This window comes from Bos indicus, chromosome 18, assembly GCF_029378745.1.
Source record: "Bos indicus isolate NIAB-ARS_2022 breed Sahiwal x Tharparkar chromosome 18, NIAB-ARS_B.indTharparkar_mat_pri_1.0, whole genome shotgun sequence".
In the NCBI taxonomy this organism is placed as follows: Eukaryota; Metazoa; Chordata; class Mammalia; order Artiodactyla; family Bovidae; genus Bos; species Bos indicus.
This window is the reverse complement of record NC_091777.1, coordinates 40,625,413-40,653,372: the sequence shown is the minus strand read 5'-3', so window position 1 is coordinate 40,653,372 and position 27,960 is coordinate 40,625,413. Positions and strand designations below refer to the sequence as shown.

General features: G+C 42.4%; 1 protein-coding gene across 1 annotated transcript in view; it reads right to left on the bottom strand.

Moving 5' to 3' along the window:
- HYDIN (HYDIN axonemal central pair apparatus protein) overlaps positions 1-27,960 on the bottom strand; it is a 345,392-nt gene that overhangs the window by 94,963 nt on the left and 222,469 nt on the right. Inside the window, 12 exon segments of the mRNA XM_070770879.1 lie at positions 210-359; positions 687-881; positions 1,029-1,156; positions 1,385-1,521; positions 1,950-2,077; positions 3,739-3,866; positions 5,511-5,688; positions 8,731-8,868; positions 11,478-11,687; positions 11,937-12,056; positions 16,235-16,316; positions 17,000-17,107. Of these exon segments, the coding sequence (XP_070626980.1) occupies positions 210-359; positions 687-881; positions 1,029-1,156; positions 1,385-1,521; positions 1,950-2,077; positions 3,739-3,866; positions 5,511-5,688; positions 8,731-8,868; positions 11,478-11,687; positions 11,937-12,056; positions 16,235-16,316; positions 17,000-17,107 (1,702 nt within the window).

The window sequence follows — 27,960 nt, the reverse complement described above, 5'->3', positions numbered from 1 at the left end:
TAGAAGTCAGGGTGTTAGATAGGAATCGGCAGCAGCGGTGCTCCTAACCACCAGGACGACAGCTCCTGTATGAACCAGAGTATTGGATGTCATAATCAGAACAATGAGGGACGGGTCACTCAAAACTTCCCTGGAGATCAATTAAGCATGGACTTCGAGTAAATCTCAAAGAGATCCAGGCAGTCTGACTACATTTCTTTAAAGCTTACCTCCTCTTTGGGCATGAATTTCACTTGCACGTTGGACCTCTCACCAGGATCCAAGACCCCAGAAGTGGGCTGAATCTCAAAGATCCGTGTCTTTGGCTTTAATTCAGCACACAGTTTGCGTCTCAAGTATTTTGGCATGTGTTTCTCCAGCTGGTGAAGTAATATTAGACAACCAGATCATTTTCTTTGGAAAACGATTCCATTCCATTCACTCAACCCATGTTTACTGATCACTTCCCAGGTGTCAGGGGATGTGTGGAACCAGGGACACCAGGATAAATAAGATATTCGCCAGAGAGCATGACCTGATAGGCCCCTGAGTGTCGGGCTGAGGGCTGACATTTTATTCAGGACGCAGTGGTTGTCACTGGAAGTCTTTGAGCAGGAGGGTGAAATGAAGAGAGTGAAAGCCTAGAATTATAAAAGTGGCATAAATGAAGATGGGGAAAAGGCGACAACAGGCCGAAACTCACTTACCTTGCTAACAACTTGCTTATGGCTCTGGACAAACCATTCACAAGGGACTTGGAGATGATTGGAAAGCTGAATAGTTTCCACAAGGCACTGTCCACACTGAATTGTGGCAAACTCCACTTTTCCACAAGACAGGGTCATACTGGGAACGGTCACCTTGGCTTGGAGACAGATGTGAACTGGTGGCCCTCCAACCACCTAGGGTGGGCATAAAATTGCTGTTACCACATAGCACAGGCTTGGAGGAAGAATCGTGGCTTTGAAATAGCTGGGATCATCACAGGGTGGTCAGTAAGCAGTGCTGGAAGCTGGGGAGGATGAGCTGGACCCAGTGGCGCGTCTTACCTTGATGGGCAGAATGACCTCTTTGTTGCCAACAGAAACATTGCCCCCTTGTGTGTCGAATCGCACTTCAAATGTTTCCGTTTCACAGTAAGGTAGATTCTTCACACGATCTAGCTCAATACTAAAGCCTGGACCAAGACAAACAAAACTTCTTTGTGGGAAGGAAAAGTAGCAATCAAGAGCTGCTCTAGAGAGAGCCTATCTGAGGCAGGACAATCCCTCAAAGAATTGACTAATAGCCCAACACTTCTTTCAGTTGATCCCAGAAGAAACATAACCACCTCTCCAGGACAGTACAGCTGGGCACCTTGTCAGAAATGACAGTGTACAATAGGAAGGGTCTCCAGCCTGGTCACCTGTGTCATGAAGGACACGCTTCTCTGCATGGAAGGATACTGGAAAGTGACTGGTGTTGGTGATCTTGATGATGTGGGTTTGGACGTCACCGAGGATGATGTAGCCAAAGTCCAGGATGTATTCTGGTAGCTGGACTCTGAAACAGTGAACAAGCTCTCCTTACCACTCATGTTTCCATATGTGAGACAGGGTGAGGCTCTCGTCTGTTCCCTCTGCAGAAGTCCCTTCTGTGGGGACTTCGGGGAGAACCACCACTCTCCAGAATGGAGGCGAGGGACGAGACACCTCCCCCAGGAGACCACACTTCTGCTTTAGCCCTCATCTCTAAATGCAGTCAGTGCTGGTCCTTAAGCACCCGAAGCCCAGCCTGTCTATTACACAAAGTGGGAGGTTTCTAAGAGGCAGAGACCTGCCTGGCTGGCTGGCTGCTGGAGAACAGCAGATATGTGAAGCAAGTGGATTTCATCCCAACATGATCAACCATTAATTCAGGGAGCACTCTGGTGGAGGGCACCACCAGCTCTGCTACATTCTGAAACAAACATGACAGGGAACGTCGCTTACTTGATTGGTTTACGGCGACTCCGATGGTAGAAGTCATCCATGGAAGCGGGGACAATTGATTTCTGATGTTCTATGGCATAGTCTTGGACTATAAGTCGCTCTACTTCCATCTGGAGGTGAGCATTTAACTGGAGCAAGAGAGAAGAGCAAGTGAATAAACTCTTTTAGAATATGCATTCTCAGTCGGGGCAATATCACCCCAAGGGGGCAAAAACTACTTTGTGGAGGGAAAGTCAGAAAATCTTAGATATTACAATGGCTTGTGGCCCTCCAAGGGGTCAGAGTACATAAATAGATATACAGTATAACTATGGGGTTAAATTTTTTATTGTAGGATAGAGTGGGCTAAACAAACTGTGCATCTATGCCATGGACTATTACTCAGCAATGAAGTAAGGAATGAACTATTTATGTTAATGGTTCTCAAGGGCATTATGCTGAATGAAAAAAAACATCTCCAAAGGTTGCATATTGTATGATTCCATTTATATAACTTCTATGCTCATAACAAGAGTACAGAGATGGAGAACTATAGTGGTTGCCAAGTGAAAGGGGTGGGGAGCCTGGGGATGGCTACATCAATGTAAGCGTGTAAGGGCAAAAACAAATTAAAAATAAGAGGCTCAAGGGAGTTCACGGTTACTGAGTGGTTAGTATTCTGGACTTTCACTGTTGCGGTCCAGGTTTAATCTGGGAACTGAGATCCCAGTTGTGCGGGACAAGTTGTGCAGCACAGCCAAAAAAATACAGAGGCTCAATTCTCCCTGTTAAAAATAAGGGTGGAGACTTATTCCAGCTTCACTTTTCTTGAGCATTTACTTAAGAAAACTTGCAAGTTCTTTCTTTATCGCTTAGAAATATATATATATATATATATATATATATATATATATATATATATAAATATTTTTAGATGGTAAGCTTTTTGTCAGCTTCATAACCCAGGAGTGTCTTTCTCAAGGACCTGGGAACCACCTCTTTGACATGGTTTGACATCTCTGTGTCACCATCAAGGAATACAAAGCCCCATCTCCCAGTTTCCATGGGGGGACAGAGTCCAACTTCAGAGGACTCTATCATAAAAACACAAGAGGTTTGTTTTCCCTTTGGGTAAAGCCAATTAGCTAACACAGATGGTCATTCCAATTACCATGTGAGTTCAGCATGAAGTAAGTGTGACAAATGGTGCTGTCTAGTCCTCTTACCCGAGGACTAGTTCTAGTTCTTAAGGACTAGTTACTATTTACTTTGAGAACATGCATATAATGGGTTATATATAGTGGGATTGTATCTGCTTGGCTCCATGAAAGACTGAGATTTCTTTCTGTCTTTGCAATCTCTTAGCAGATTAGCAGAAACATGGAGTACTTTCTACTTTAATGCTTATCAATAATAAAGTTGGATTCTTTCTTCGTGGAGAGATTTTGTGGGTTGGAAAGAGAGTTTGTTTGTAATTCTATTTTCCCTTAACAAGCACAAGGGATACTTAGGAGATGAAACACTTCTGTGTTTTAATTGTGGTGGTATTTACACAAAGCTATACATGGAAAAAGTGGGTAGAATCGCACACACATACAGATATGCATACACGTGTAGACATGCAGACAGACACACGAGTACATATAAAACTGATGACATTTGAATAAGCTCTATGGCGTGTACTAACGCCAGTTTTCTGGTTTCTATATGGTTCTATAGTTACATAAGATGTTACCATTGGGAAAAACTTTTTTTTTTCCTTGCAGCTTCCTGTGAATCTAGTTCCTGTGCAGACTGAGGCCAATCTTACCTCAGAAGAATCATCGTCAGGCACAGTCTCCTCTGGTGTCTCTAAGTGATACAGAGTTTCACATTTATTGTACTCTTTCTCTAGGTTTTTTCTGGCCTGATTTAAGAAGATTTCATATTTTTCACATCCTGTGGGGATTGGAATTAGAAGTAAATCTGGATGGCTAGAAATATACGAATTATGCCTAAAACATAGATTCTAAGCTCAGGGTCAATAAAATGAGAGGGGAAGTGAACTTTGTGATACCTCGCCTACCATGTTTTCTCTGCTTCAGAGGATATTTTGTACCAGAGACCTCACTGAAGTTTATAACATTATGCTTTAGTGAGCTACCGTCTAGTTCTCAAGAACTTTATGGCAGTAACATCCTGAGTCAGTTATGGGGTGACCAACTGGATGCCAGCTTTCTTGATATTTTTCCAGTTTAAGCACAGATGGCTGTACCACTTGAGAAACCTCTCCATGTTGGACAAACCCAGATGGATGGTCACCCTTAGGTTGGTCTTCATGTTTGTTGATTATTTATTAACTAAAAGAATATATTTGATTCAAGTTGCTTTAACTACAACTAAATAAGCTATAGTCCCCCCCGAATCAGGGAGGATGGGCAACGGCCGGAGAAATGTCGGACACCCAAGTTCACCAGTAAGCTAGCACAAATTCAAATGCCCAAGTAGACAAAGTAATTAAAGTGCCTTCTGTGAAATCATAGGAAGTCCTGAGGCTGTGGTAAACTGGAGCAGAGAAAACCCAACTAATACTCAGATTTAAATTATTTTAAAGCTCTGTATTGGTTAAACATGTGTACTGCCATAAAGAGGCCAGGTTGGCATCCAGTTTTCAGCCATGAGGCAAAGGATTTCCTTCTTGAAATTGTATGTGGAGCTGGACTAACCTACGTCTGGTTGGAACTCTAGATGGTAGAGAGTAACATGGTCTTAGATTTACTAATATTTGTGTTCATATTTTCAGGAAGCAGACAATTGGGATATAATGAATCAACAGGTGAGTTAGTGACTTTGGGGAGCGGGGTAGGAGGAAAGGCTGAGGTGGGAGACTTAGTCTGAAGCTGCTTAGGTAATGTGGGTTTCAAGGAACTTGAAGAGTGAAAAGTTTCTCTTGACTCCTCATCCTGCAGCCCACGTCAGGAAGAAAGAGCCAGAGTCAGTCCATGGCTCAAAAAGCTGCTTAGTTGAGCTTCAGAATCTGCTAAGACAGAAATACTCTGGTACGGAGTGATGGCTCCAAGAGTTGGATGTTGCCCAGAAAAGCCTTGGCTAGGGATTAATAACAGTCTAAAAAATAATAATAATAACAGTCTAAATTAGCCCAAACTGAGTAATGCCAGCATAAGGGGTTGGAACCTTGGTTGCTTCTCTTTACAGTTTATATTTTGAGAACTGTACTCCTTGCAGTAAAATTAGCCGTAGCCTTCTCAATGGCCAACCGTGAGTGACAACTCAGGGAGACAGTGCAGCTGGAAGGAACATGCCATGGAAGAAAAGGCATTTGGAAGTACGAAGTCCTGATCACCCTGTAATTTAATAATGGTGAAATTGGCCAAATGTCTTAATCTGGGACTGTCATGGACATATCTTATTGCACTTATCTCAGGTCATTCAGTCAGCTTCAACTCTTGATGTGTTTTGCAACTGAGGAATAACAGAAAAGGAGGACTGCCAAACAAATAATGCAGACTGGCAGCACTCTTGATAAGCAGCTAAAATGCATCCTGTCATCCAGTGGGGAAATATTACAGGGGGTAGAAGTACCTTTGAGGTTCCTGGGGAGATCAAGGCAGATTCGGGGAAAGATTCCCTCTCCACTCAGAGTAATATTTTCTGGGTCCAGGTGGGCAATCTGTATCTGGAAACTTCTTTGAAAGATCTCAGGCACTCCAGGTAAGTAATAAACCTTCAATACTTGCTCTTTATGGGAACTGATAAAACCCTATGCGGCAGAAAGATCAGAGAGAACTTTAAGTAAAATTTACAATAGACTCTTGCTTCCAGTGGTTTGATGCACTGAATAATCCCAAGGGCTTAGTGTATGCCATAGTGTCCACTCACAGTGTCCTCATAGAGAGGAATCTTGGTTTCCTCTCCCAAGATTCATTCCTATTGCAGATGTGAGAAAAAGACAGACAATAGAAAAATAGGAAGCACATATGGGCAGGCATTTCATAAAAGAGGAAACCGGAACAGCAAGTCAACACAGTGAAAGCTGCTTATTCTCATAAGTAATCGGGGAAGTGAAAATCAAGATCATAATGAAAAAAATTTTAACCATAAGATTGGCAAACTTTGCCAAATTTCAGTGAGACTATGAACCAAAAGAAACTCATTTACATCTGGTGGGAAATCACCAGATTTTTCACAGGAAAAATCACCATGAAAACTGTGTTAGCACCTCCTTATAAAGTTGAACAAATGCATAGCCTATGACCTCAAAATTTCACTCCTAGGAAAATTCTCTGTGAAAACTCTTCCACCTGTTGGCGGGGACACAGGTACAAGAGTATCTGTAGCAGAATTATTTAACAGTGAAACTTGGGGGGGAAATCCCCAAATGTGTTTTGACAGGGAAAAGGAAAACTACCTTCCATGTAGTGGTTACAAAGTGAGTAACGTACATTAGTGAAAATAAATGAACTATAGTGACATGCAACAATGCAGACTAGCCTTAAAAACAAAATATTAGGGGGGAAAATTGCACAAATTACAGGTACTGATGACATTTTTATAAAGCTCAAGATAAAGCAAAATCCCATAAAATGAAATCTCCATGAGGGCAGGTATATCTGTATGTTTCGTTTACTATTCGACTACAAGTTCTAGAAAAATACCTGGTCATTGCAGGTGCTTAGAAGTTTTGATAAATTAATAAACTAAAAGTACTCAATGTAAAGATGCATGCATATGTAATAGAACTGTATTTTACAAAGAAAATGACAAACATGAAATTCAGACTAGTGGTTGCAGGCCCAGGGGTAGCCAGAAGGAGTATGAGAGACAAAAAGAGCCTGGGTAGATTGTCGTATATTGAAGTGCATGCACCAACACCCAAGTGATTTCAAATATATTAGTGGTGTCCTGAGTCTGAAGATGGGTGGTAGGTGGGGTATTCATTTTTTTATTATGCGCTATAAGTCAAACACATGTGATATGGATATCTTCTACATACATCAAATATCATATAATAAATCTTTAAAATTGTCAATAAGGTCACAAAATAAAACCTCTAGGTCAGTAATCAGAAAATAAAAGTGGGAGAATGTTATGGTAAAAAACTACCAGAAAAGGCAAATCAGCCTAGAATATAAACCAGGGAAAATCTATTATAGATTCATGTTATTTAGAAGTGCTTTAAAAGTCATCTTTGAAGGGGCCTCTAATAATTTTTAAATATATTTTATTGTCTTTCGATGTTACAATGGATGTATATTCTTTGAGGAAAAATTAGAGAATGAAGATAAGAAAAAGCCTGAGTCATGCAAACTTATGGAGTCTTAATGTACACTGACAGATCACTGCGGTTAATCCAGGTCAAAATATTAACTCAAAACCTGACCCCTTGAGGTACCTGGCAAAAACAAATGCAACACTCTTGGTAGCGTCACATTACAATCCAGGGTGAATGAGGCTCTCTCAGGGAGAACACTCTCAGCTAAAGATGACCCCAAGCCAAACATTACAAATCATACAGGGAAAGCATTGATAATGAAAGAGAGTCAACAGTCACATAAATAGGAATAATAATAACTCAATTAGAAAAATTTAAAAGAATGTGCAAAATGACTAGTGATAAATGAAGAAATTAAAATCCCAAGTGAAAGTGGTGAATCAGATGGAATTTCTGAAATTAAGAGAGTAGGGTTAAACAGATTATACTCAATTGAAAAGAAAATTAGGTAACTGAAAGAGCTGAGGTAGTTATATAGAAAACAGTATAGAGAGATAAAGAGTAAAGAGACACACATGTGAAATATAGGTTAAGAAACATGGACAGAGTGAGGTCCAACATATGTCTAACGTGTGCTTTAGCAGACTAGAGAAAGACTAGAGAGAGCAGGGTAGAAGCAATACTTTAAGAGATAAGAAATGAAAGACACAGGTCCTCAGAAGGAAGGTGTGCTGTGTACTTAGTCGCTCAGTCATGGCTGACTCTTTGCAAACCCCATGGACTGTAACCCACCAGGCTCCTCTCTCCACGGGGATTCTCCAGGTAAGAATACTGGAGCCTGCCAAGCTCCTCTCTCCACGGGGATTCTCCAGGTAAGAATACTGGAGCCTGCCAAGGTCCTTTGTCCATGGGGATTCTCCAGGCAAGAATACTGGAATGGGTTGCCAAGCCTTCCTCCAGGGGATCTTCCCAACCCAGGGACTGAACCCAGGTTTCCTGCATTACAGGCGGATTCTTTACTGTCTGAGCCACCATGGAAACCCAAGAACACTGGAGTGGGTAGCCTATCCCTTCTCCAAGGGATCTTCCCAGCCCAGGAATCAAACCAGGGTCTCCTGCATTGCAGGTAGATTCTTTACCAGCTGAGCTACCAGGGAAGCCAGAATGATGGAATGAACATATAACCAAGAAAAAGATACAGTCATGATTGCTATAAAATGTAGAGAACCAAATCACAGTATAAACAACATACCAAACCTTGTGAAAGACAGCTACTGTGCTACTTTAAAAGATGTGATGTTAATATTGTGAATTAATATTAATAAACAAAGAAGAATTCAAAGTAAAAAGCATTAAAGGGAAGAAAGTGGTTATTTAAAATAGATAAAATATACAGTCCAGGAAGAACACTTAATAGTCATTAAATCTTGTGTCTTCAATAACACAGAAATAAAAAATGTATAAAATGAAACTTTATATATTGTTATATACCATTTTATATACTCCAGGGTGTGGCTTACAGGTTTGAGTGTGGGCCCCTCCTACCATGATGGGTGGCTGTCATGGGTGGGTGTGGGGTAGGCTACTTACTGAGAGAGGCTGGATGAGTGGCACTCCTGGTAGAAGGTTGTCTGCTGAAGACTGGGGGTCAGTCAGAACCCTGAACTCAAAGCCAACTTTCCCAGTGTTCTTGAGAGTGATTTCTTTCTCTGTGACCAGGTCGAACAGCTCGAGAGGAGAAAAAAGAGATGAGTGACTCCCCTGCCGCCCACCCTCTGAGATTCTGGCATCATTCTGACCAAGGTGGATAGACAAGCATGCCTCACATACATGTATTTCATTTTCCATGAGGTGTGTGCTGTGTACTAAGTTGGTTCAGTTGTGTCTGACTCTTTGAGACCACATGGACTGTAGCCCGCCAGGCTGCTCTGTCCATGGGATTCTCCAGGCAAAAATACTGGAGTGGGTTGCCGTGCCCTCCTCCAGGGAGTAGATGAGGGCCAATCCACATTTTAGTATCACAACCAGGTGCCTACTGGGTGGGAGGAGCACTGGACCCTGCAGTCTGGCTCTAGTCTTAGGTCTTCTAACAACTAATTTAGTTTAGTACAGCTGTGGGTAACCTCCCTAGACCTCTGTTTCTTTACCACAAGGAATTAATATTAGAGGATCTTAAAGTAAGCTTTTTTACATTAAGAAGATTTGGATAAGAGTTGAGTTCAGAATTCTAGAGTGAATGTTTCTATTTTTACAGACAGACATGGAAGTAATAGGCCAGACATGTTCTTTTTCCTGAGATTTTGCTAACACAATCCAAAAGGTCCAATAATCACAAACTGAAGCCACTTAAGGGGCTCTTAGAATAAACAAGGGCAAGAACTAGCTGGTTCAAAGGAAGTACTCTGAGCTGAGCCAGAACCAATCACCCAGAAGACCTTGGAGATAAGGAGTGAAAGAGAATTCTATTTAGTCAACATGATACACAAAGTGTCAATAGGTGTTGGGTGAATTTGATTTTCAGCACAGTCTTTAACTTATTAATATACATGTACACATGCAATTCAGTAATAATACATGCTGCTGCTGTTACTACTGCTAAGTCACTTCAGTCGTGTCCAACTCTGTGCGACCCCATAGACGGCAGCCCACCAGGCTCCCCCGCCCATGGGATTCTCCAGGCAAGAACACTGGAGTGGGTTGCCATTTCCTTCTCCAATGCAGGAAAGTGAAAAGTGAAAGTGAAGTCGCTCAGCGACTTGTGTCTGACCCTCAGCAATCCCATCGACTGCAACCTACCAGGCTTTTCCATCCATGGGATTTTCCAGGCAAGAGTACTGGAGTGCGGTGCCATTGCAGTTGCTATATAATGGGGAGTCTAATCCCCATTAAAATTTGGTAGGAGATACAGTATCTGAGTACATAACACTAATTCTAACTGGGAAGAGAAGCTGTACAGACATAGAATTGACAATTATTCCAAAGCAAGATTTAGAAAGTAAATTATATTATTATATTATGGCAAAGACTATACTTAAGTATAGCCAAGAGAATGTAGTGGAGGAGGAAGGTAACAGAGGGATGGAGCTGAGCTGGGTCTTACAGTTTGTGTGAGTTTGGAGTTGGCAGAGTGGAAAATGAAAGGGATAATACAAAAGGAAAGAGGGAGGCAGGAAGGGCTGGGGTGCATTAGGGCTAGTGGGTAAACCAGTCTGACTATAAATGAATAAATGGTTTATAATGGGAAATCATGAGAAATAAAGTTCAATATACAGGGAACATCAATTAATAGAGGGACTTAGGATACCCTTACTCAGGTGGAGGAACCTGGCTCTGATCCACAGAGTAACTCACGATTGAATGCATTCTCCGATCCAGGCATAGTACTGACCAGACACTAAAGAAACCATAACCACTTGGTGAAATAGGAATTGCTACCCCATTCCCATTTTATAGGTGAGGGGTGCTGAGACTTTGAGAGGTTAGGTGACAGTCACAGTCAGTAGGAAGTAAAAGTAAGATAACCTCCCAGTTCTTCTGACCACAGAACAATGTTTTCTTCTCTATGCTGCTTTTCCAAATGCCGCTGGGGTTAACTGTTCAGGGATTGATGGCATGAAAATGTAATCTGGGGGAAATCTATCTGACAGTGATATTTAGATGGGTTATAGGTAGAAGCCAGGAATGCACTGTAATCCCTTGTCTCATGGGTCCGTGGACCAGCAGCATCGACATCACCTGGGAGCTTGTTAGAAATGCAGAGTCTCAGGCTCCATCATGGACCTACTGAATCAGAATCTGCACTTGAACAGGACTCCAGGTGATTCGTACACGCATCATAGTCTGAGTAGTAATTTAGGCATAGCTTGATGAGATCCTGGAGTGTGATAACTGTATTGGTGACGGGAAAGTAAAACCAGCTCAGAAGAATTATGCTTGATGAAGAAACAAACCCTGGAGGGTGTAAGGATGTGGGGAGGTGAGGGACAGAGAGCAGTGGAAAATTCCGTAGAGGTCGTAAACTCAAGGGGCTGAGAAAGGAGGAGTCCTACGGAAAGAAATAAAGAGCCTGGAATGGGCTTTTGGATTGAGAATAAAGATCCAAATTTTAGGGTCTAACATGCAGAATTTGAGGATAAAATAAGAAAAGCAAAGTGAAAATGTCTGGCACGTGGTTGGCAGTAGAAGGATGATCAGGGTTAGGAAGCAGATTAGGGATCAAGGACAGGGGTGATGGTGAGACTATGAAGACTGAGGTTCCAGGAGAGATGAGAGCACAAGGACTATGACCAATATTGAAGGCAAACCCAGAAAAATCTCCTCCCGATGGCTGGCAATACCTGTAATCCATAGTTAATATCCTTGGTGTCAAAGGAGTAGTTGACCAGGGAGGCCTCTCCCCTTAGTATGATCTCATAGGTGGGTCCTCCTTCCACTTCGCACAGAGCCTTAGCCTGTGCAATGATGTCACAGTGTCCATAGAAGGTGAATGATATCTGGTGGCTACTGTGTGGCTGCAGCACTCCGTAGAGGGGCAAAATATCAAACACCTGCAGAGAAATTCATTCCACAGGAAGGTCTTCTGCAAAGGGTAGGCTCAAGTTCAGCCAGCTTACAGACTGACTCCTCACTTTACCTTGCTTGATTCTACGAAAGGTGACTAACTCAGCACTCTGAAAATATATGATGATAAGGCAGTAATGGTGCTTGGGAAATTTTCAATTTCTAACTTGGGGGCAGGCGCTCAGTAAAAAGAGTTAATATCAGATGACTTTAGGGCCCATGAGGTGTTAACTTACTTCTTCTACCCCAATGGAAAACATTTCATCCCGCTCAAAGCTCCATGGGGATTCCTGAAACTCCCTGTGGCTCTGGTTCACCTCTATTCTTTCCGTTTCAGCGGAGTTCATTCTCGATCCCTAGGGATTCGAGGTGTGAGGAAAAACTTGTAAGCATTCATAATTTGTCATCAATATGCTTCTCCCCTTCACTGACAGAAAAATGAAGTAGGTTGCATATATTTTAAAATAGCACCTTTCCCCTCCCACCTGCCCCCTGCCCCCCACCCATCCCCTGCCCCCCGCCCCCCATCCCGAGATCACTGGGCAAGCGTCCAAGATGTATGTACAAGGATGTTTACTGCAGTGTTATTTATAAGAGCAAAACTCTGGAAGTAAACTAAAGGCCTATCACTAGGCAGGTAGGGGGGTTGCTTTAAGTGAAGTGTGTGTGGTACCTCTATCTGTGGAGGATGATGCAGTGTGCATTTAGGAACCAAGGATGACGTGCATTACTGATATCATCAGTAAAAACGCAGTTCCATTTGTGTAATATTTAGTTCAGTTCAGTAACTCAGTTGTGTCCGACTCTTTGAGACCCCATGGACTGCAGCAGGCCAGGCTTCCCTGTCCATCACCAACTCCCGGAGCTTACTCAAACTCATGTCTATCGAGTTGGTGATGCCATGCAACCATTTCATCTCATATTTGTGACATTACATATGCCTAGGTATCACACCTGCAAGTGTGAGTGTGTATAAATTAACTCAGATTTTCATATGCAAATAGAGATATCTGGGAGGGTAAATGCTAAAGTTTTTCTATGAATGGTGGGATTTTGAAAAGTTTTGCTTTCATTTTTCTATATTCTTAAATTTTGATATTTGGCAAAACTAATAGAATTATGTAAAGTTTAAAAATAAAAAATTTTTTCTATGACATCTTAAAAATACATAGAAAGGTTAAAAGATCAAAATACAATCAATCATTAGGTTATTCTGCAGATTTAAATATACATGTGTGTGTGCACAGTGTGAGTATATACATTTATATTCTGATTTTTCAGTTAACATTATAGCATGACTGACACCTTCCCATATGACTAAATATTCTTTACAAGCATAATTTAAAATACTTTAAAAAACAGATAATGTAGTATTTTTACTTAATGTATCAGTTCAGTTCAGTTCAGTCATTCAGTCTTGTCCGACTCTTTGCGACCCCATTAATCGCAGTACGCCAGGCCTCCCTGTCCATCACCAACTCCCGGAGTTCACTCAGACTCACATCCATCGAGTCAGTGATGCCATCTAGCCATCTCATCCTCTGTCGTCCCCTTTTCCTCCTGCCCCTAATCCCTGCCAGCATCAGGGTCTTTTCCAATGAGTCAACTCTTCATGTGAGGTGGCCAAAGTACTGGAGTTTCAGTTTTAGCATCATTCCTTCCAAAGAACACCCAGGACTGATCTCCTTCAGAATGGACTGGTTGGATCTCCTTGCAGTCCAAGGGACTCTCAAGAGTCTTCTCCAACACCACACTTCAAAAGCATCAATTCTTCGGTGCTCAGCTTTCTTCACAGTCCAACTCTCACATGCATACATGACCACTGGAAAAACCATAGCCTTGACTAGACAGACCTTTGTTGGCAAAATAATGTCTCTGCTTTTGAATATGCTATCTAGGTTGGTCATAACTTTCCTTCCAAGGAGTAAGCATCTTTTAATTTCATGGCTGCAATCACCATCTGCAGTGATTTTGGAGCCCCAAAAAATAAAGTCTGACACTGTTTCCACTGTTTCCCCAGCTACTTCCCATGAAGTGATGGGACTAGATGCCATGATCTTCATTTTCTGAATGTTGAGCTTTAAGCCAACTTTTTCACTCTCCACTTTCACTTTCATCAAGAGGCTTTTTAGTTCCTCTTCACTTTCTGCCATAAGGGTGGTGTCATCTGCATATCTGAGGTTATTGATATTTCTCCCGGCAATCTTGATTCCAGCTTGTGCTTCTTCCAGCCCAGCGTTTCTTATGATGTACTCTGCATAGAAGTTAAATAATCAGGGTGACAATATACAGCCTTGACATACTCCTTTTCCTATTTGGAACCAGTCTGTTGTTCCATGTCCAGTTCTAACTGTTGCTTCCTGACCTGCATACAGGTTTCTCAAGAGGCAGGTCAGGTGGTCTGGGATTCCCATCTCTCAGAATTTTCACAGTTTATTGTGATCCACACAGTCAAAGGCTTTGGCATAGTCAATAAAGCAGAAATAGATGTTTTTCTGGAACTCTCTTGCTTTTTGATGGTCCAGCAGATGTTGGCAATTTGATCTCTGGTTCCTCCACCTTTTCTAAAACCAGCTTGAACATCAGAAAGTTCACAGTTCACGTATTGCTGAAGCCTGGCTTGGAGAATTTTGAGCATTACTTTACTAGCATGTGCAATTGTGCGGTAGTTTGAGCATTCTTTGGCATTGCCTTTCTTTGGAATTGGAATGAAAATTGACCTTTTCCAGCCCTGTGGCCACTGCTGAGTTTTCCAAATTTGCTGGCATATTGAGTGCAGCACTTTCACAGCATCATCTTTCAGGATTTGAAATAGCTCAACTGGAATTCCATCACCTCCACTAGCTTTGTTTGTAGTGATGCTTTCTAAGGCCCACTTGACTTCACATTCCAGGATGTCTGACTCTAGGTGAGTGATCACACCATCGTGATTATCTTGGTCATGAAGATCTTTTTTGTACAGTTCTTCTGTGTATTCTTGCCACCTCTTCTTAATATCTACTGCTTCTGTTAGGTCCATACCATTTCTGTCCTTTATCGGCCATCTTTGGACTGGAATGCAAAAGTAGGAAGTCAGGAAACACCTGGAGTAACAGGTGTTCCAGTCCTGTGGCCACTGCTGAGTTTTCCAAATTTGCTGGCATATTGAGTACAGCACTTACACAGCATCATCTTTCAGGATTTGAAATAGCTCAACTGGAATTCCATCACCTCCACTAGCTTTGTTTGTAGTGATGCTTTCTAAGGCCCACTTGACTTCACATTCCAGGATGTCTGGCTCTAGGTGAGTGATCACACCATCGTGATTATCTTGGTCATGAAGATCTTTTTTGTACAGTTCTTCTGTGTTTTCTTGCCACCTCTTCTTAATATCTACTGCTTCTGTTAGGTCCATACCATTTCTGTCCTTTATCGGCCATCTTTGGACTGGAATGCAAAAGTAGGAAGTCAGGAAACACCTGGAGTAACAGGTGTTCCAGTCCTGTGGCCACTGCTGAGTTTTCCAAATTTGCTGGCATATTGAGTACAGCACTTTCACAGCATCATCTTTCAGGATTTGAAAGAGCTCAACTGGAAGTCCATCACCTCCACTATCAGGGATTGCTCAAAATCAATTAAAAGAAAAAAAAAGCTCTCATTTTCTAAAAAAAGGACTTCATCATATTGCCTTGTGCAAATATAATATGTTCAACCAGTCTCTCATTGGGAGAATTAAGTCATTTCCAACTTTCTTCCTCTTTCCAATAAAGCTGCTATGTACAAGGATAGTTACCTGTCATTATGTAAACCTAAAAGTGTATGTGTAGAATAGTACTGTAGTAGAGGAACTGTGTATTTTAAATTTTGATGTGCTCAGTCACTAAGTGATGTCCGACTCTTTGCAACCCCATGGTATATACTGCCAGGCTTCTCTATCCATGGGATTTTCCAGGTGAGAATACTGGAGTGGGTTGCCATTTCTTTGTCCATTAAATTTTGATACACCTGTGAAACTGCCTGTCATAAAGGCTCCACTAATTCACACTCCTATCTACAAAGTGTGAAAATGCTTGCTTCCCCCAACTCTGCCACTATAGAGACAAATCCTATTTTAAAAGATTGCAGATCATCATGGACACAAAGCAATTTACTTTCTCAAAATTTTTTTTTTGCTATTTCTAAAGTGTTTTAACATACATCTTTGTATATACATCTATGTATATACAATATACATGTTGTATTGTATTCCTGATTATTTCCTTAGGCCATCATTCTAGAAGGAGAATTTAAGAGTATGAATTTATAAACTTTCTTCCTGTTTTTTTTTTTTTTTTTAAACCATGTAAGACAGTTCTCCTTTTGTAGCCTCTATCTAGGGGCTGGGAAGAATGCATGATGCCCAAGGTCAGGGGTAACTGGCTTTTCCGTTACAGAGAAAGTCTATGTGCTGAGATGTCTGGGTTGTCACTGAGGTGATGGTTCTGTGGGTGTTTGGTTGGGAAGTGACCTGGAAAAAGATTCATAGCCCGCTCGCCCCAGAGAAAGGAAACCGTACGTCTGAGATGGCCAGGGGGGGCACTTGTGCTTTTTTGTTTTCTCTTTCTTCACATCCGACATCTTCATCCACAATGATAGTCCTAGGGAGTTTAATGAAATGTGGAGAATCACTCATTCAGCCACCATCACAACACAGTCTTCAGCTGCATGATGGCCCTGTCTTCCTCTCTCCTCTGCTGCACCCCAAAGAATAAGTGAGGTTCTCACTCAAGAGACACTTTTCTCAAGCTGGTCAGCGCTCTGTTACTCCCTGCCGCCAAACACCCAGTCTACAGCATCAAACTGGCCAGTTTTCTAGAGGCCCCAACTCTTTTTTCCTGGCCTATGAGGGCCTTATCTGACTTACAGAAGTTCTCAAAAGCTCAAGCAACCCTTCAGACAATTTGGATGTGCCCCCGAGTGCTCAATGTTAAGCTTCATCATTTATTAGCACATTTTTATTGTGAGACTACCAGGTTTGGCCAATTGTCACATCCTTCTCTGCCTTCTAAATAAAGTTGACCTGACCCTGGCTGCAGACCTTAGGCAGATGGAGAAGGCAATATCCCTCAGGAATCAGGAGGCTATACTCTCTAAGAGCAGAGATGATTTTTAACTCTGGATCCCAGATAGATGCCCAGCAAAGACTCTAACACAGAGGAGGCGCTCATTAAACTGCTGGAAGAATAAATGAAGGACATGAAGAATGAGTTCAAGAATATAATTCAGTGTGGAGAAAAGAACGCTATAGAGAAACACACTGTGGCTTTGAGTTTGCACTTACTTAACAAAATCACTTAGGTCGATCTCGGGGGACTCTATTGCTGGGACTGCAGCCGAGCTGCCAGATGCCAAGGTTACTGGGGTGGACTCCCCCTGGGACAGCGCAAACCTACAAAACATAGGGTGGACGGGGGAACACAGTCACATCAGCTGTTGCAGGTCAGTGCCTGGTAGGCTCTTTCTTGGAGGCCAAACTCTTAACTCCTAGACCAGGTAGGTTGAGACGGGACTGCCCCACCCCTCTCTTGGACTGACCTTCCTCACTTCATAACAGGTTTCACTTTCTCCAAAAGTTTGCTGATCAGCCCCTTCCAGTATGCGTCAAGTGTCTTTTCTCTGAGAACCCGTGGCCTCCGGGCTTCCCCTCACACACTGTTCTCCCCCTTCCTGCTAGACTGTGAGCTCGCTGGGGACTTGGATCTAATACGCCCTCTAACACAGTGCATGGCCTGCAGGGGCACGCAGGCACAGCTAGGAATTAATGAGTCACTCGGGCTCCTGCTCCCGGCTGAGCAGAAAGCAGGGTCAGGTTGTGAGGCACGCACTCTCAAGTCCTGCTAGTGAGGGCTTAGCCTCTGTGGGGCCCTGCCTCCCACCATGCTTGCTCTGGGTGGCTTGCCTGCCGCACCCTGGTCCTGGCCTGGCCAGTTTGCTTTGTCACCACTCCAGTTCTCAGAGCCCCCAAGGGCCGAGGGAGAGAGCGGGTGACCGCACCAGCTGGTACTAAAGGCCTTATGTCCAGGTCTTATGTTCAGTTTTTATGGAATGGACCTCACAAAGGCCAGAGTGGTGGGGTCACCCCCATTCTTAGTTTTCCCAGGGTGCAGGGGCTTTTTTAAGGATACCTCCCCTCTCCCATCTCAGGCCCCTGATATTAATTTCAACCCAATTTCACTTAGATATTCATTCTGACCCCATCTGCTGTCTACATTTTTCTTAAAAGGTTCAGGAGAAATGTTATCTGTTTTATGAAGCTCCCACCACTTCCCATCTTCCTCTGAAGTTTCACAGCATTTCACGTGCACGTTTTTTAGGATACTGTCCACTTCACCTGAGTGCCATTTCCTAAACTTCAGAAGTTCCACTACCCTCCGACTTCATGATTTCTGCCTTGTTGAGTGTCACCTAATAAATCCATTTTATTGAGGTATAGCTAACATTCACAATGCACTCACTTTAAACATACAGTTTGATGAATTTTTGCACGTATATATACACCTTCCCAGTATAATCATTGCCTTAATAATGTACACCGCACTTAAAATGTTCATCATCTTGAGAAGTTCCCTTGTGCCTCTGCCCAGGCAACCCCCAACCCTGGCTCCAGATGAATACTCATCAGCTTTCTACCACTGTAGATTAAGCTGTGCCTACAGTTTCATGTAAGTGGAATCCTAAATATGTACTCTTTTGTGTCTGACTTCTTTTGCTCAGCATAGTGGTTTTGAGAATCATCTACACTGTTGCAAGGGGCAGTAGTCTCTTCTTTTTCATCACTGAGCAGTATTCCACAGTATGTGTGATGACTAGAGTGTTTATCCATCATCTTGTTGATAAGACACCTTGGCTTTTTCCAGCTTTTAATACTATAAATGAAGTTGCTAAGAACAAATGAGTACATGTCTTTCTGTGGACATTATGCTTTCATTCCTCTCAGGTAAATTCCAAGAAAGGGAACTGCTGGGTTGTATGGTATACATATGTTTAAAATTATAGGAAAGTGCCCATTTTCCAAGGTGACTTTACACCAGTTTACATTACCACCCACAGTGCTGAGAGTTCTGGTTGGCCCACATCTTCACCCATACTTGGTATTCAGTATTTTAAATTGTAACTATTCAAATGAATATGCAGTGAAGGCACATTATAGTGTTAATCAGTAGGCTTATTTTCAAGGAAAACCTTGTATCATTAAACTAAAAACTAGCTTTGTCTACCACATTTAGAAAAATCAGCATGATGGGAAAAATTAATGTCATTACTTTCTTGCCTGGTGAAGACTTGAGTTGACTCCCGCTTACTCTTTTCTAGAAGAGAGACCAGTTCGGTTTCTTCTTGGGGAAACACTGGGCTAGCACCACCCAAGCACTGTGAGCTCTTGGAGGGCAGGGTTCAAGGTCTTTCCTCTTCACCACTCACAAAGCCCAGGGTCTTAGATACAGGGCATGAGCTCAGTACAGGTCTGACTGGATGGATGGATGGATGGATGGTTGAACAAGAACAGGAAGGCAGCATGCAGGGTGATTTGGCTCTTCTGCACCTCCACCTCCACCCCCATCCCCATCCAGGATGGCCTCATAAGAGCGTGGAAAAGCTCTTTTTATCTTCCACAACTTTCCATTTGGCTCCTTTCAGGTCACGTGTCTCTGGCTGACATTATCTTGGGCTGAAATGATACCATTCAAAGGCAAAGGACAGATGGACTGGGTGCTGGGAGGCTCATTAGACTCCGGAACCTCATCCTTGGATAAATTCTGATTCTTCAGGTCTCAGTAGGGCCCAGGAGTTAGATGTTTAATGTCTTCCCAGGTTGATTCTAATGTAGAGCCAAATTTAGGACCCATTGTGGATAGGAAAGGCCAGAGGACAGTGAAGGGCTGGAGCTGATAATTAATGTGGGGCTGTCACTCAGCCTAACCAGCTCGGGACAGTGACGACCAGCAGAGGGTGATTTGGAGCATTTATTAAATCACCCCAGGCAGCAGACTCTCTGGGGAGACTCTGCAGGTCCCTGCCCCGCATAACAGCACTCTCATCCAAAATTTGCACCCCCTGGGATGTGGTTTGGATGGGGGAAAAAAGCATATGGGAATATCTGAAAAGTAAAAATACGAAGCTGTAGAGTGTCTGCAGACCTGAGGAAAAACAACACCTCAGCTGACAATGCTACCTGGACATCGGGGAAGCAAGAGGTCTTTTGGAAACAAACAAAGGAGACTAGCAAAGCTGACCCACTGCTAACAGGCAGCAGACAGAGAAAGCTTCATCATAATGAAGGCTTTAACTTATCATTAAAATGGAAAACCTGCTTCAAAGAATTGAAATAGAATGTTGGGAGAGTTTTTTGGATCAAATTTCATTTTGCTCTCAGGAACAGATGATTACTTTCCTGTTATGTTGACCCAAACAGGATTAGATTCAGTTATTTCTAAAAGAGAATGTGTGGCAAACAAGGAAAATCAATACTGCTCCAGTTGCAGAGCTGCCCATGTCAGGATTGCTGAAGGAGCCAGCAAAGAAGCCCTCCCCTCAGCTGTGACAGGGCTGTGTGAATGTCAGACACTGTCCGTCAGCCACGTTGGTTTGGGCTCAGCGATTTCCCTTTCCATATTTTATTTTCAATTCACGGGTAAGTTACGATCGATGCAATCTTTTGTGTTACAAATTAAAAGAAGTCCACCTCTCTTCTTTCCTGGTCTCCCTTCACCTGGATGCAGTGTTCCATCAAAACAAAACCCCAAAGGACAGGCTGGTGTTTCAGGTAATGCTGTGTATCATGGTTTAGACCACATTTGGAGATGGAATGGTGTATGTTGCACAGCCGCTGAAGTCTCTGCGGTGCAGACAAGGTCTTGAAAAAGAGGGGTACCCTTGTAGTAGACAGTGACTTTTAATTTGCGGATTCATCGAAACTTGGATTCTGGGAATATCCATATAAGAGGGTGAAAATGGCCACTGGCTGGATAAAAGGGTCCTGCAGGTACGTTTTGTTTGGCTCACGTTTAATATTTTTTGAAATTACTGACAGCAGCAGAGGCTGGTGGTACACAGGCTAGGTGCACTGGGATGATGCGCCCACCCCTGGGTGCTGTGGCTGCTGGTTACACCTTTCTCTGAGCACTGCCCTGGCTCAGTGGGAGCTGCTTCACGCGCCCTGAGCTGCCGAGGAGGTTGTGGTTCTCATTCCCTACAGTCCCAACTATGCAGTTGTGTCCCACCTCAGCATGGGTGGCCAGCGGGAATCTGCCTTCTGGGCCACAATGAAGGGCTAAGGCAGGCTGTCTTCCCTGTGTGCATGTCTGCAGTCTGCCTCGCCCACTCATGTGGCAGAGCGAGTGCTGATGGGGAAGGTGCTGAGCAAGTCCCATCTGTTTCGTCTGTCATTTGCTTCCCAATGTGGAAAGATCAGCAAGTGTAAGACCACAAAGCCGGGCAATAAATATGGAAACGTGGCTGAGGCTTTGTGTTTGTGCTCAGAGAGGCTCCGAAATTTGCCTACTTTTAATGTAATTTAAAGTGATGATTATAATCTGCTCCATTTAGAAGCAGGAACTTGGGGGGGGCTATCTAATCTAGGGCAGTTTTTGAGGTGCAGTGTTGGAAGAAGGGCAGGAAGGAAGGAAAGAGGGTGGTTTAAGAAATTGAGAGAAGCGTAGGTCAGATAGCTGAGAGGAAGAATGGGAATGTAAAAAACCACCTGATAAGATCTAACAAGTAAAGATGTATGGTTTGCTTAGTGTAGCACAGATTATAAATTAAAGCAATGGAAATAGGAGGTATAATTGTAGGAGAAAATACCTTGACAATGAAATCAGTCTTGTCAAACAGCACACATTCACAGCCTTGAATTGCTGGAACTTCAGCTGGACCTCTGGACCCATGCTAGGAGCACTGATGGGACACCAGCAACTGCTGTGGGTCATTTTCTCATTTTGTTTTCAAAATAAGGGGAGGGCAGGGAGCAGAAGGCTTGACCCTGAAGGGCCTCGTATGTCTCACTAAGGAGCTGACTTTATCCTCAGGAAAATGGGGAGTCTTCTAAAACGTTTTAAATGGGGAAGTGAAATGATCAGTAAGTTCATTTGGGCTGTAGAAAGGGGCAGGGATTTGAAGGGAACAGCCCTAGCACGCCCAAACCTGTGAACCATGCCGTAAACAGCGATGGAAAATATAACCCAATGGGATGTTCTCTGTTTTTATATGATTTTTTTTTTTTTTTTTTACAAAATAAGAATCAGGAAGCTCGCACAGAAAACAGTGTTAGACATTCAGACAAAAGATAATGGCGGCCTTGGTCAAGGAGGTGGAGACGGAGATGGAGACGGAGCGAGACGCTCCTGTGCAGATTAGGAGGTGGGATGGCAGGACCATGGCCCTGGGCGAGGAGCTCATCCTCACAGACCGCAGCCCAAGATCCAGCCCCCACTGCTGCCGCCTCCCCAGCCCGTCCATGAGCAAGGCTGAGTGGCTGGCTAGGTAGAGGGGATGGAGATAGGAGCCTGAGGGGCCGCACTACAATCACCTATGTTCCCCGTACATTTGGCAACTTTCCCTGCCCAATACCAAGAGGAAGAGGCATGTGAACACACTAAAAATCAAGCGGCAGCAGGACGAGCACCTCTCCTGCCACTGTGGCTGCTATCCCCGCCCTCCTGTCATGCGTACCTCCACTGTGGCCAGCCCTGACCCCCAGCTCACTGCTTCTCTAGTCTCCATCATTGTCATCACCGTCAACAGCGCTGCCATCACCATCATCTGCTCCCATCTGGCACCTACACACTTTCTGACACGGAAAGCAGCCTGCCTGAGCCCTCTGTTATGTCCCAGAACGCTTCCAACTGGCCTACCTGTTCTAAGCTGCACGTTGGTGAGACACAACCGAACAGCCGAGACCTCAAGTTACTTATACTGTTTTTAAAGGTTCTCAGAAGGAACTGCTGCTTCCAGAACAATGGATCTCCCTGCAGCTATCCGCCGAATCACCCGTGGTTCTTTAAGAACAACTTGCCTACCCAAAACTGTATGAAATAAACGTCTGTCGTTTTAAGCCACCCAGTCTGCGGTAGTTGTTTTAGCAGCCCATATGGACTAAGACAGGCCCTAATAAAGTAACCGTAGCCAACAATTAGCACCTCTTACTCTCTCTCAACTATTATATTAGTCTCCGGCCATACCACCCTGAACGCGCCCGATCTCGTCTGATCTCGGAAGCTAAGCAGGGTCGGGCCTTTCTAAGGACTGCCTGTGTTTTAGTTGCTCAGTTGTGTCTGACTGTTTGGAACCCCATGAACTTAAGCCCACCAGACTCCTCTGTCCATGGAACTCTCCAGTCAAGAATACTGGAGTGGGTAGCCACTCCCTTCTCCAGGGGATCTTCCTGACCCAGGTGGCTCAGATGATAAAGAATCTTCCTGCAATGCAGGAGATTTGAGTTTGATCCCTGGGTTGGGAAGATCCCCTGGAGAAGAGAATGGCTATCCACTCCAGAATTCTTGCCTGGAGAAGTCCATGGACAGAGAAGCTTGGTGGGCTACAGTCCATGGGATGGCAATGAGTCGGACATGACTAAAGGACTAATACTTTTACTTTCTTTTCAAGGACTGCCTAGTTAAATCCTCACAACAGGTTGATGAGGTAGGTATGATGATGGTCTTCAGTCTTCAGATGATAAAACTCCTAGAGTAAGTCAGTGGCTGAGCTAAGTCAGCCTGGCTCCAAAGCTGATGCCCTTCACACTTTCCTGGACAACAGGAGAAGGCTCCTCCCTGGTTACTTCATGCCAGGCCATGCCCAAGGCAGTGACTCATAAAGTAGGCTTTTTTTTTTTATTATTGTAAAAGTAATTGGAATCTACAACATAAGGAACATACAGTGCATTGTCTAAAAGCTTTCTCTGGAAGAGGAGGGACCCATTCTGATTGTATCTAAATATGGAAAGCAAGACACAGTTGACCTTGCCCCTGCAGTGACTTCCTACAGTTTTGTTGGAAGGTAAGAGTAGAGGGGTGTGCCCAGAGTCTACCTTGAAGCTCTCCAGAGGGATTTCCGTGATAAGTGACCACTTCTATAAAAGCTCCAGAAGGTGTCTCCACTGCTACATGCTGCCGAACAGGTGGGCTGTGAAATCTCCCTTACAATCAGCTTCAAAGCTCTTCAGAAATGTTTCCAAAACAGGACAGCTTTTAAAGTCAATTTCTTCTTTTAAAAAATTTTAAGTTTTTTATTTTGTTTTGGGGTATAGCCAATTAACAACATTGTGATAGTTTTAGGTGAACAACAAAACGACTTGACCATACATATACGTGTATCCCTTCTCCCCTAAACTCTTCTCCCATCCAGGCTGCCATATAACATTGAACACAGTTCCCTGGGATCTGATTCATCCACGTGTGTATTACTTAAGATTTCCCAACTCCCCCAAAGCTAGCTATATCTACTAAGGGCCAGACGTTAAAAAATTGTCAATTTCTTTCATGTCTGGCTCTTAGTAGATATAGCTAGCTTTGGGGGAGTTGGGAAATCTTAATACAAACATGTGGATAAATCAGATCACTATATGAAGCAAGCAGATGTCATCCTAACTCAGGTTCAGATGTGCACCTATAACTTACCACTGATTCCTTTAGAAGCCAGGTTAGTTCACACTGAATATCTAAACGCCTGACGCCCTCCACTGAATTTGAGACATTGAAAAGATGCCTTAAAAAGAATGAATCTAAAATAAGGTAACTGGAATTCTTCTATAATAACATAAAAACAGTACTAGAAGTTTTATAACACTCAAAATTGAAATGAAAAGGCAGCCCAATTCATTTCTCTATGGGGTAACGTATCTCAGGAAATTGGACTAAATTAAACTGCAAACAGAAGCAGACTGTACGATTCCTCACATGGTGATCACTTTTAAGTTAAATATGAAGAGAGTGAAAAGTCGCCCTTTTCTTGGACTGGAGTCACTTGCAGGCTGACTACAAAGGCAGGAACTTATTTCTGGAAGCTCAGACTTGAAACATGGTGTGAAACCCTCCCATTAGTCCCAGAGGCAAATGTGATCCCCTGTTTTTAGCTGGACATCATAGCAGGAGAGGAGATTCTAGATAAATGGGCTGTGGGAGGCCTGGGGGGCTTCCAGGGGCGTCAGCATGGAGGATAAGCAGGACAGCTGGGGGCTGACCTCACATTGTTCTCTTTCATCAGGGGCTTCAGATTTACCAATGGTGTTATATTTATGATGAGGGTGATAAGATGTAGGTGTTGAATTCATTACTATTCTTAAGCTATGTGCATGTGTTATACATGCTTTTGCCTACATGATGTAATTTCACAATAAAACAAGAGTGAATGTCAAGGAACACTGTGGAGTGAGAAAGGGCTTCAGCTGGGTTTGAAATCATTACTGACCCAGAGAGGCAGTTTCAGTTAAGCAACGGGCCAAAAGCCAGCTGAATTTGAAAAAGGCAGTGAAAGGTGTGACTAGTGTACTGTTTTCCTCTGGCTCCTCATACAGAGATGGTGCTTGACACAAGAGGATTAAGAGGAGGGCTTTCCAAGATGTGGAGCACTTGTGCCGAAGGCAAAAAGCTAGAGGCCAAAAATCTCTCTGGTAAGAGAGAGATTACTGATGGAGAGAAGCACAGATGGAAAGTCTGGCCTTGAAAAGCAGCAGATGTCAGGAGAAGGAAATGAGATGATGAAAGCGGTAGCCCGAAGAAAAGCAGTATGTGGTGTGGGCTAGAGGGAAGCAAGCTGTCTAGCAGTGCGGCGGGAACCAGGAAGGACGGATGCCTGAGTAAGAGGGTGGCTAGGAGCTAGAAGGCAGGACCGATCCAGGAAACACTTTTGAGGAAAAACTGATGGCACGTACTGACCAACTGGGCTGAGAACAGAAGCAGAACCAAAGAAAGATGGTACAAAACCAGATAAGCATAGCCTTGGGAATGTTCAGGATCAATGATCAGTGAGTGACATGTTGCTTTCCAAAGTAACTGTGTTGGTTTAGAAGCCTATTATCAATGCATGTGCTTCTAACCTCCACACCCTCAACAACATTCAGTATGGCTGTATTGCATTTAATATGGTGGGTGTGCCATGGTGCCCAGTTGTTTTAATTTCCATTTTCAAGATTACTAATAAGATGGAACATCTTTTGATACGCTTACTGGCCATTCAGATCTCTTCTGTGAAATAACTGCTCATTTCCTCCCTTTTAAAATTGAATTACATGTTTCTTCCTTCAAAGGCATGCTTTATGTATTATGTACTCTAATAATTTTAAGGTAATATGTATGCTGAAACCTTTTTCAGTTTGTAAGTTGTCTTTCATTCTTTTCTATGGTGTAAAAAGGAATAAAAGTTCTCAAATTTAAGGCAGAAACTATGAAAAGTTTCTTTAAGTTTCTGTTATTTTGAACCTTAAGCCTTTTGTTATCTTGTTTAAAAAATTCCCCTTTATTCAGAGATCATCAAGGCATCATCCCACATTTTTTTCATATTTAAAGTTCAGACTTTTATACCTTTAACCCATATGGAATTAATTTTTTGTATAGTGTGAGTTTAGGGATGCATTTAGGCTTTTTTTCCTCCATAGATAGTGGATTGTCCCTAGATCATTCACTGAATATACCATTCCTTCTCCTTTGTTTTATGATTTCAACTTAGTTATGTTCCCATACATGTATGGGTCTGTTTTTGGACTCTATTCTGTTCTTTAGTCCATTTGCCTATCTGTGCACCAATACCACACTATTAAAATCACTATATTTTCATACTAATGTGTAACCCAGTAGAGAAAGACCTGTTACTTTGGAGGGACTTGACTAGTCTTGTCCCTTTGCTCTTGCATATATATTAATATTTTAGAATCAACCTGTTGGGATTTTGATTATAGGTGCATTGAAACTATAATTTTGGGGAGAAATATAATATCTTTAACAAATTGAGTCTTTTAAAGCAAAGATCATAGTATGTCTCACCTTGTACTTACATCTTTTAAAATGAGTTCTAATAAAATTATTTTATACATAAAGATATTTGCAATGTTGTTAAATTTATTCCTACATTTAAAAATTTGCATTCTCTTTTTTATTTGTTGCTGGTACACAGAAATGCATTTGGCTTTTATAACTCATACCCATCCATCATCCTCACTAAATTTTTTTCCTAATTCTAATAATCTGCTATGGATTATTTTGAGTTTTTTATATAAGTAATCATAACATGGCAGTTTCATTTCTTTCTTTCCAAATCTAGCCCCTTTTATTTATTTTTGTATCTTCTTGCACTGGCCAGGCTCTTTAGTAAATTACTGAATAGAAATGCAACTTTGTCTTGTTTGTGATGTTAAAGGAAATAATTTTAACATATTATTGTTTTTCAAATTCTCCTTGATGGAGTTGAGGAATTTTCCCATGAACAGTTGTTTAGCTTTATTAAATGGGTTTTCCTTAATTTTACTATTGAAAGGACCATATTTCTTTAAAATAGTAAAGTGATGCATGTTTAGATTTTTCATATCTTGAATCAATCTTGCATTCCTGGAATAAGCCCAACTTGGTCATGATATTCCATCTTTTTATCCTTTGCTGGGTTCAGTTTGCTAACATTTTGGTGGATATTTTGCATTCACATTTGTTAATTAATGAGTGATAATGACATGAAATATTTATGTCTCTGATCTAGCTTAATTGGTTTTGGCTAGTTTAGTTTAAAAAAATGACGTAAGTAATATTTTCTTTTTACTTCTCAAGAGTTATGTAAGTTTGTGAGTTGTGTAAGCAAAGGAAGCCATCAACAAAATGAAAAGATGTACTAAATGGAAGAAAAATACTTGAAATGATATCACCAATAAGGGGTTAATACCCAAAATATATAAACAGCTCATACAACTCAACATCAGAAAAACAAAAAATTTGATTTAAAAATGGGCAGAATACCTGAATAGACATTTTCCCAAAGAAGACATGCAGATGTCCAACAGGCATACAAAGGGATGTTCAACATCATTAATTATCAGAGAAATGCAAATTTTTGAAACTATAATGAGCTATCACTGCACACCTATCAGAAGAGTTATAAAAAGGGACACAAATAACAAATGCTGGAAAGGATGTGAAGAAAAGGGACTCCTCAAATACTGCTGATGGAAACATAAGTTGATGCAGCCACTGAGAAAAACAGTATGGAGGTTTCTCAAGAAACTAAAAATAGAACTATTGTATGACCTGCCAATTCCATTCCTAGGTA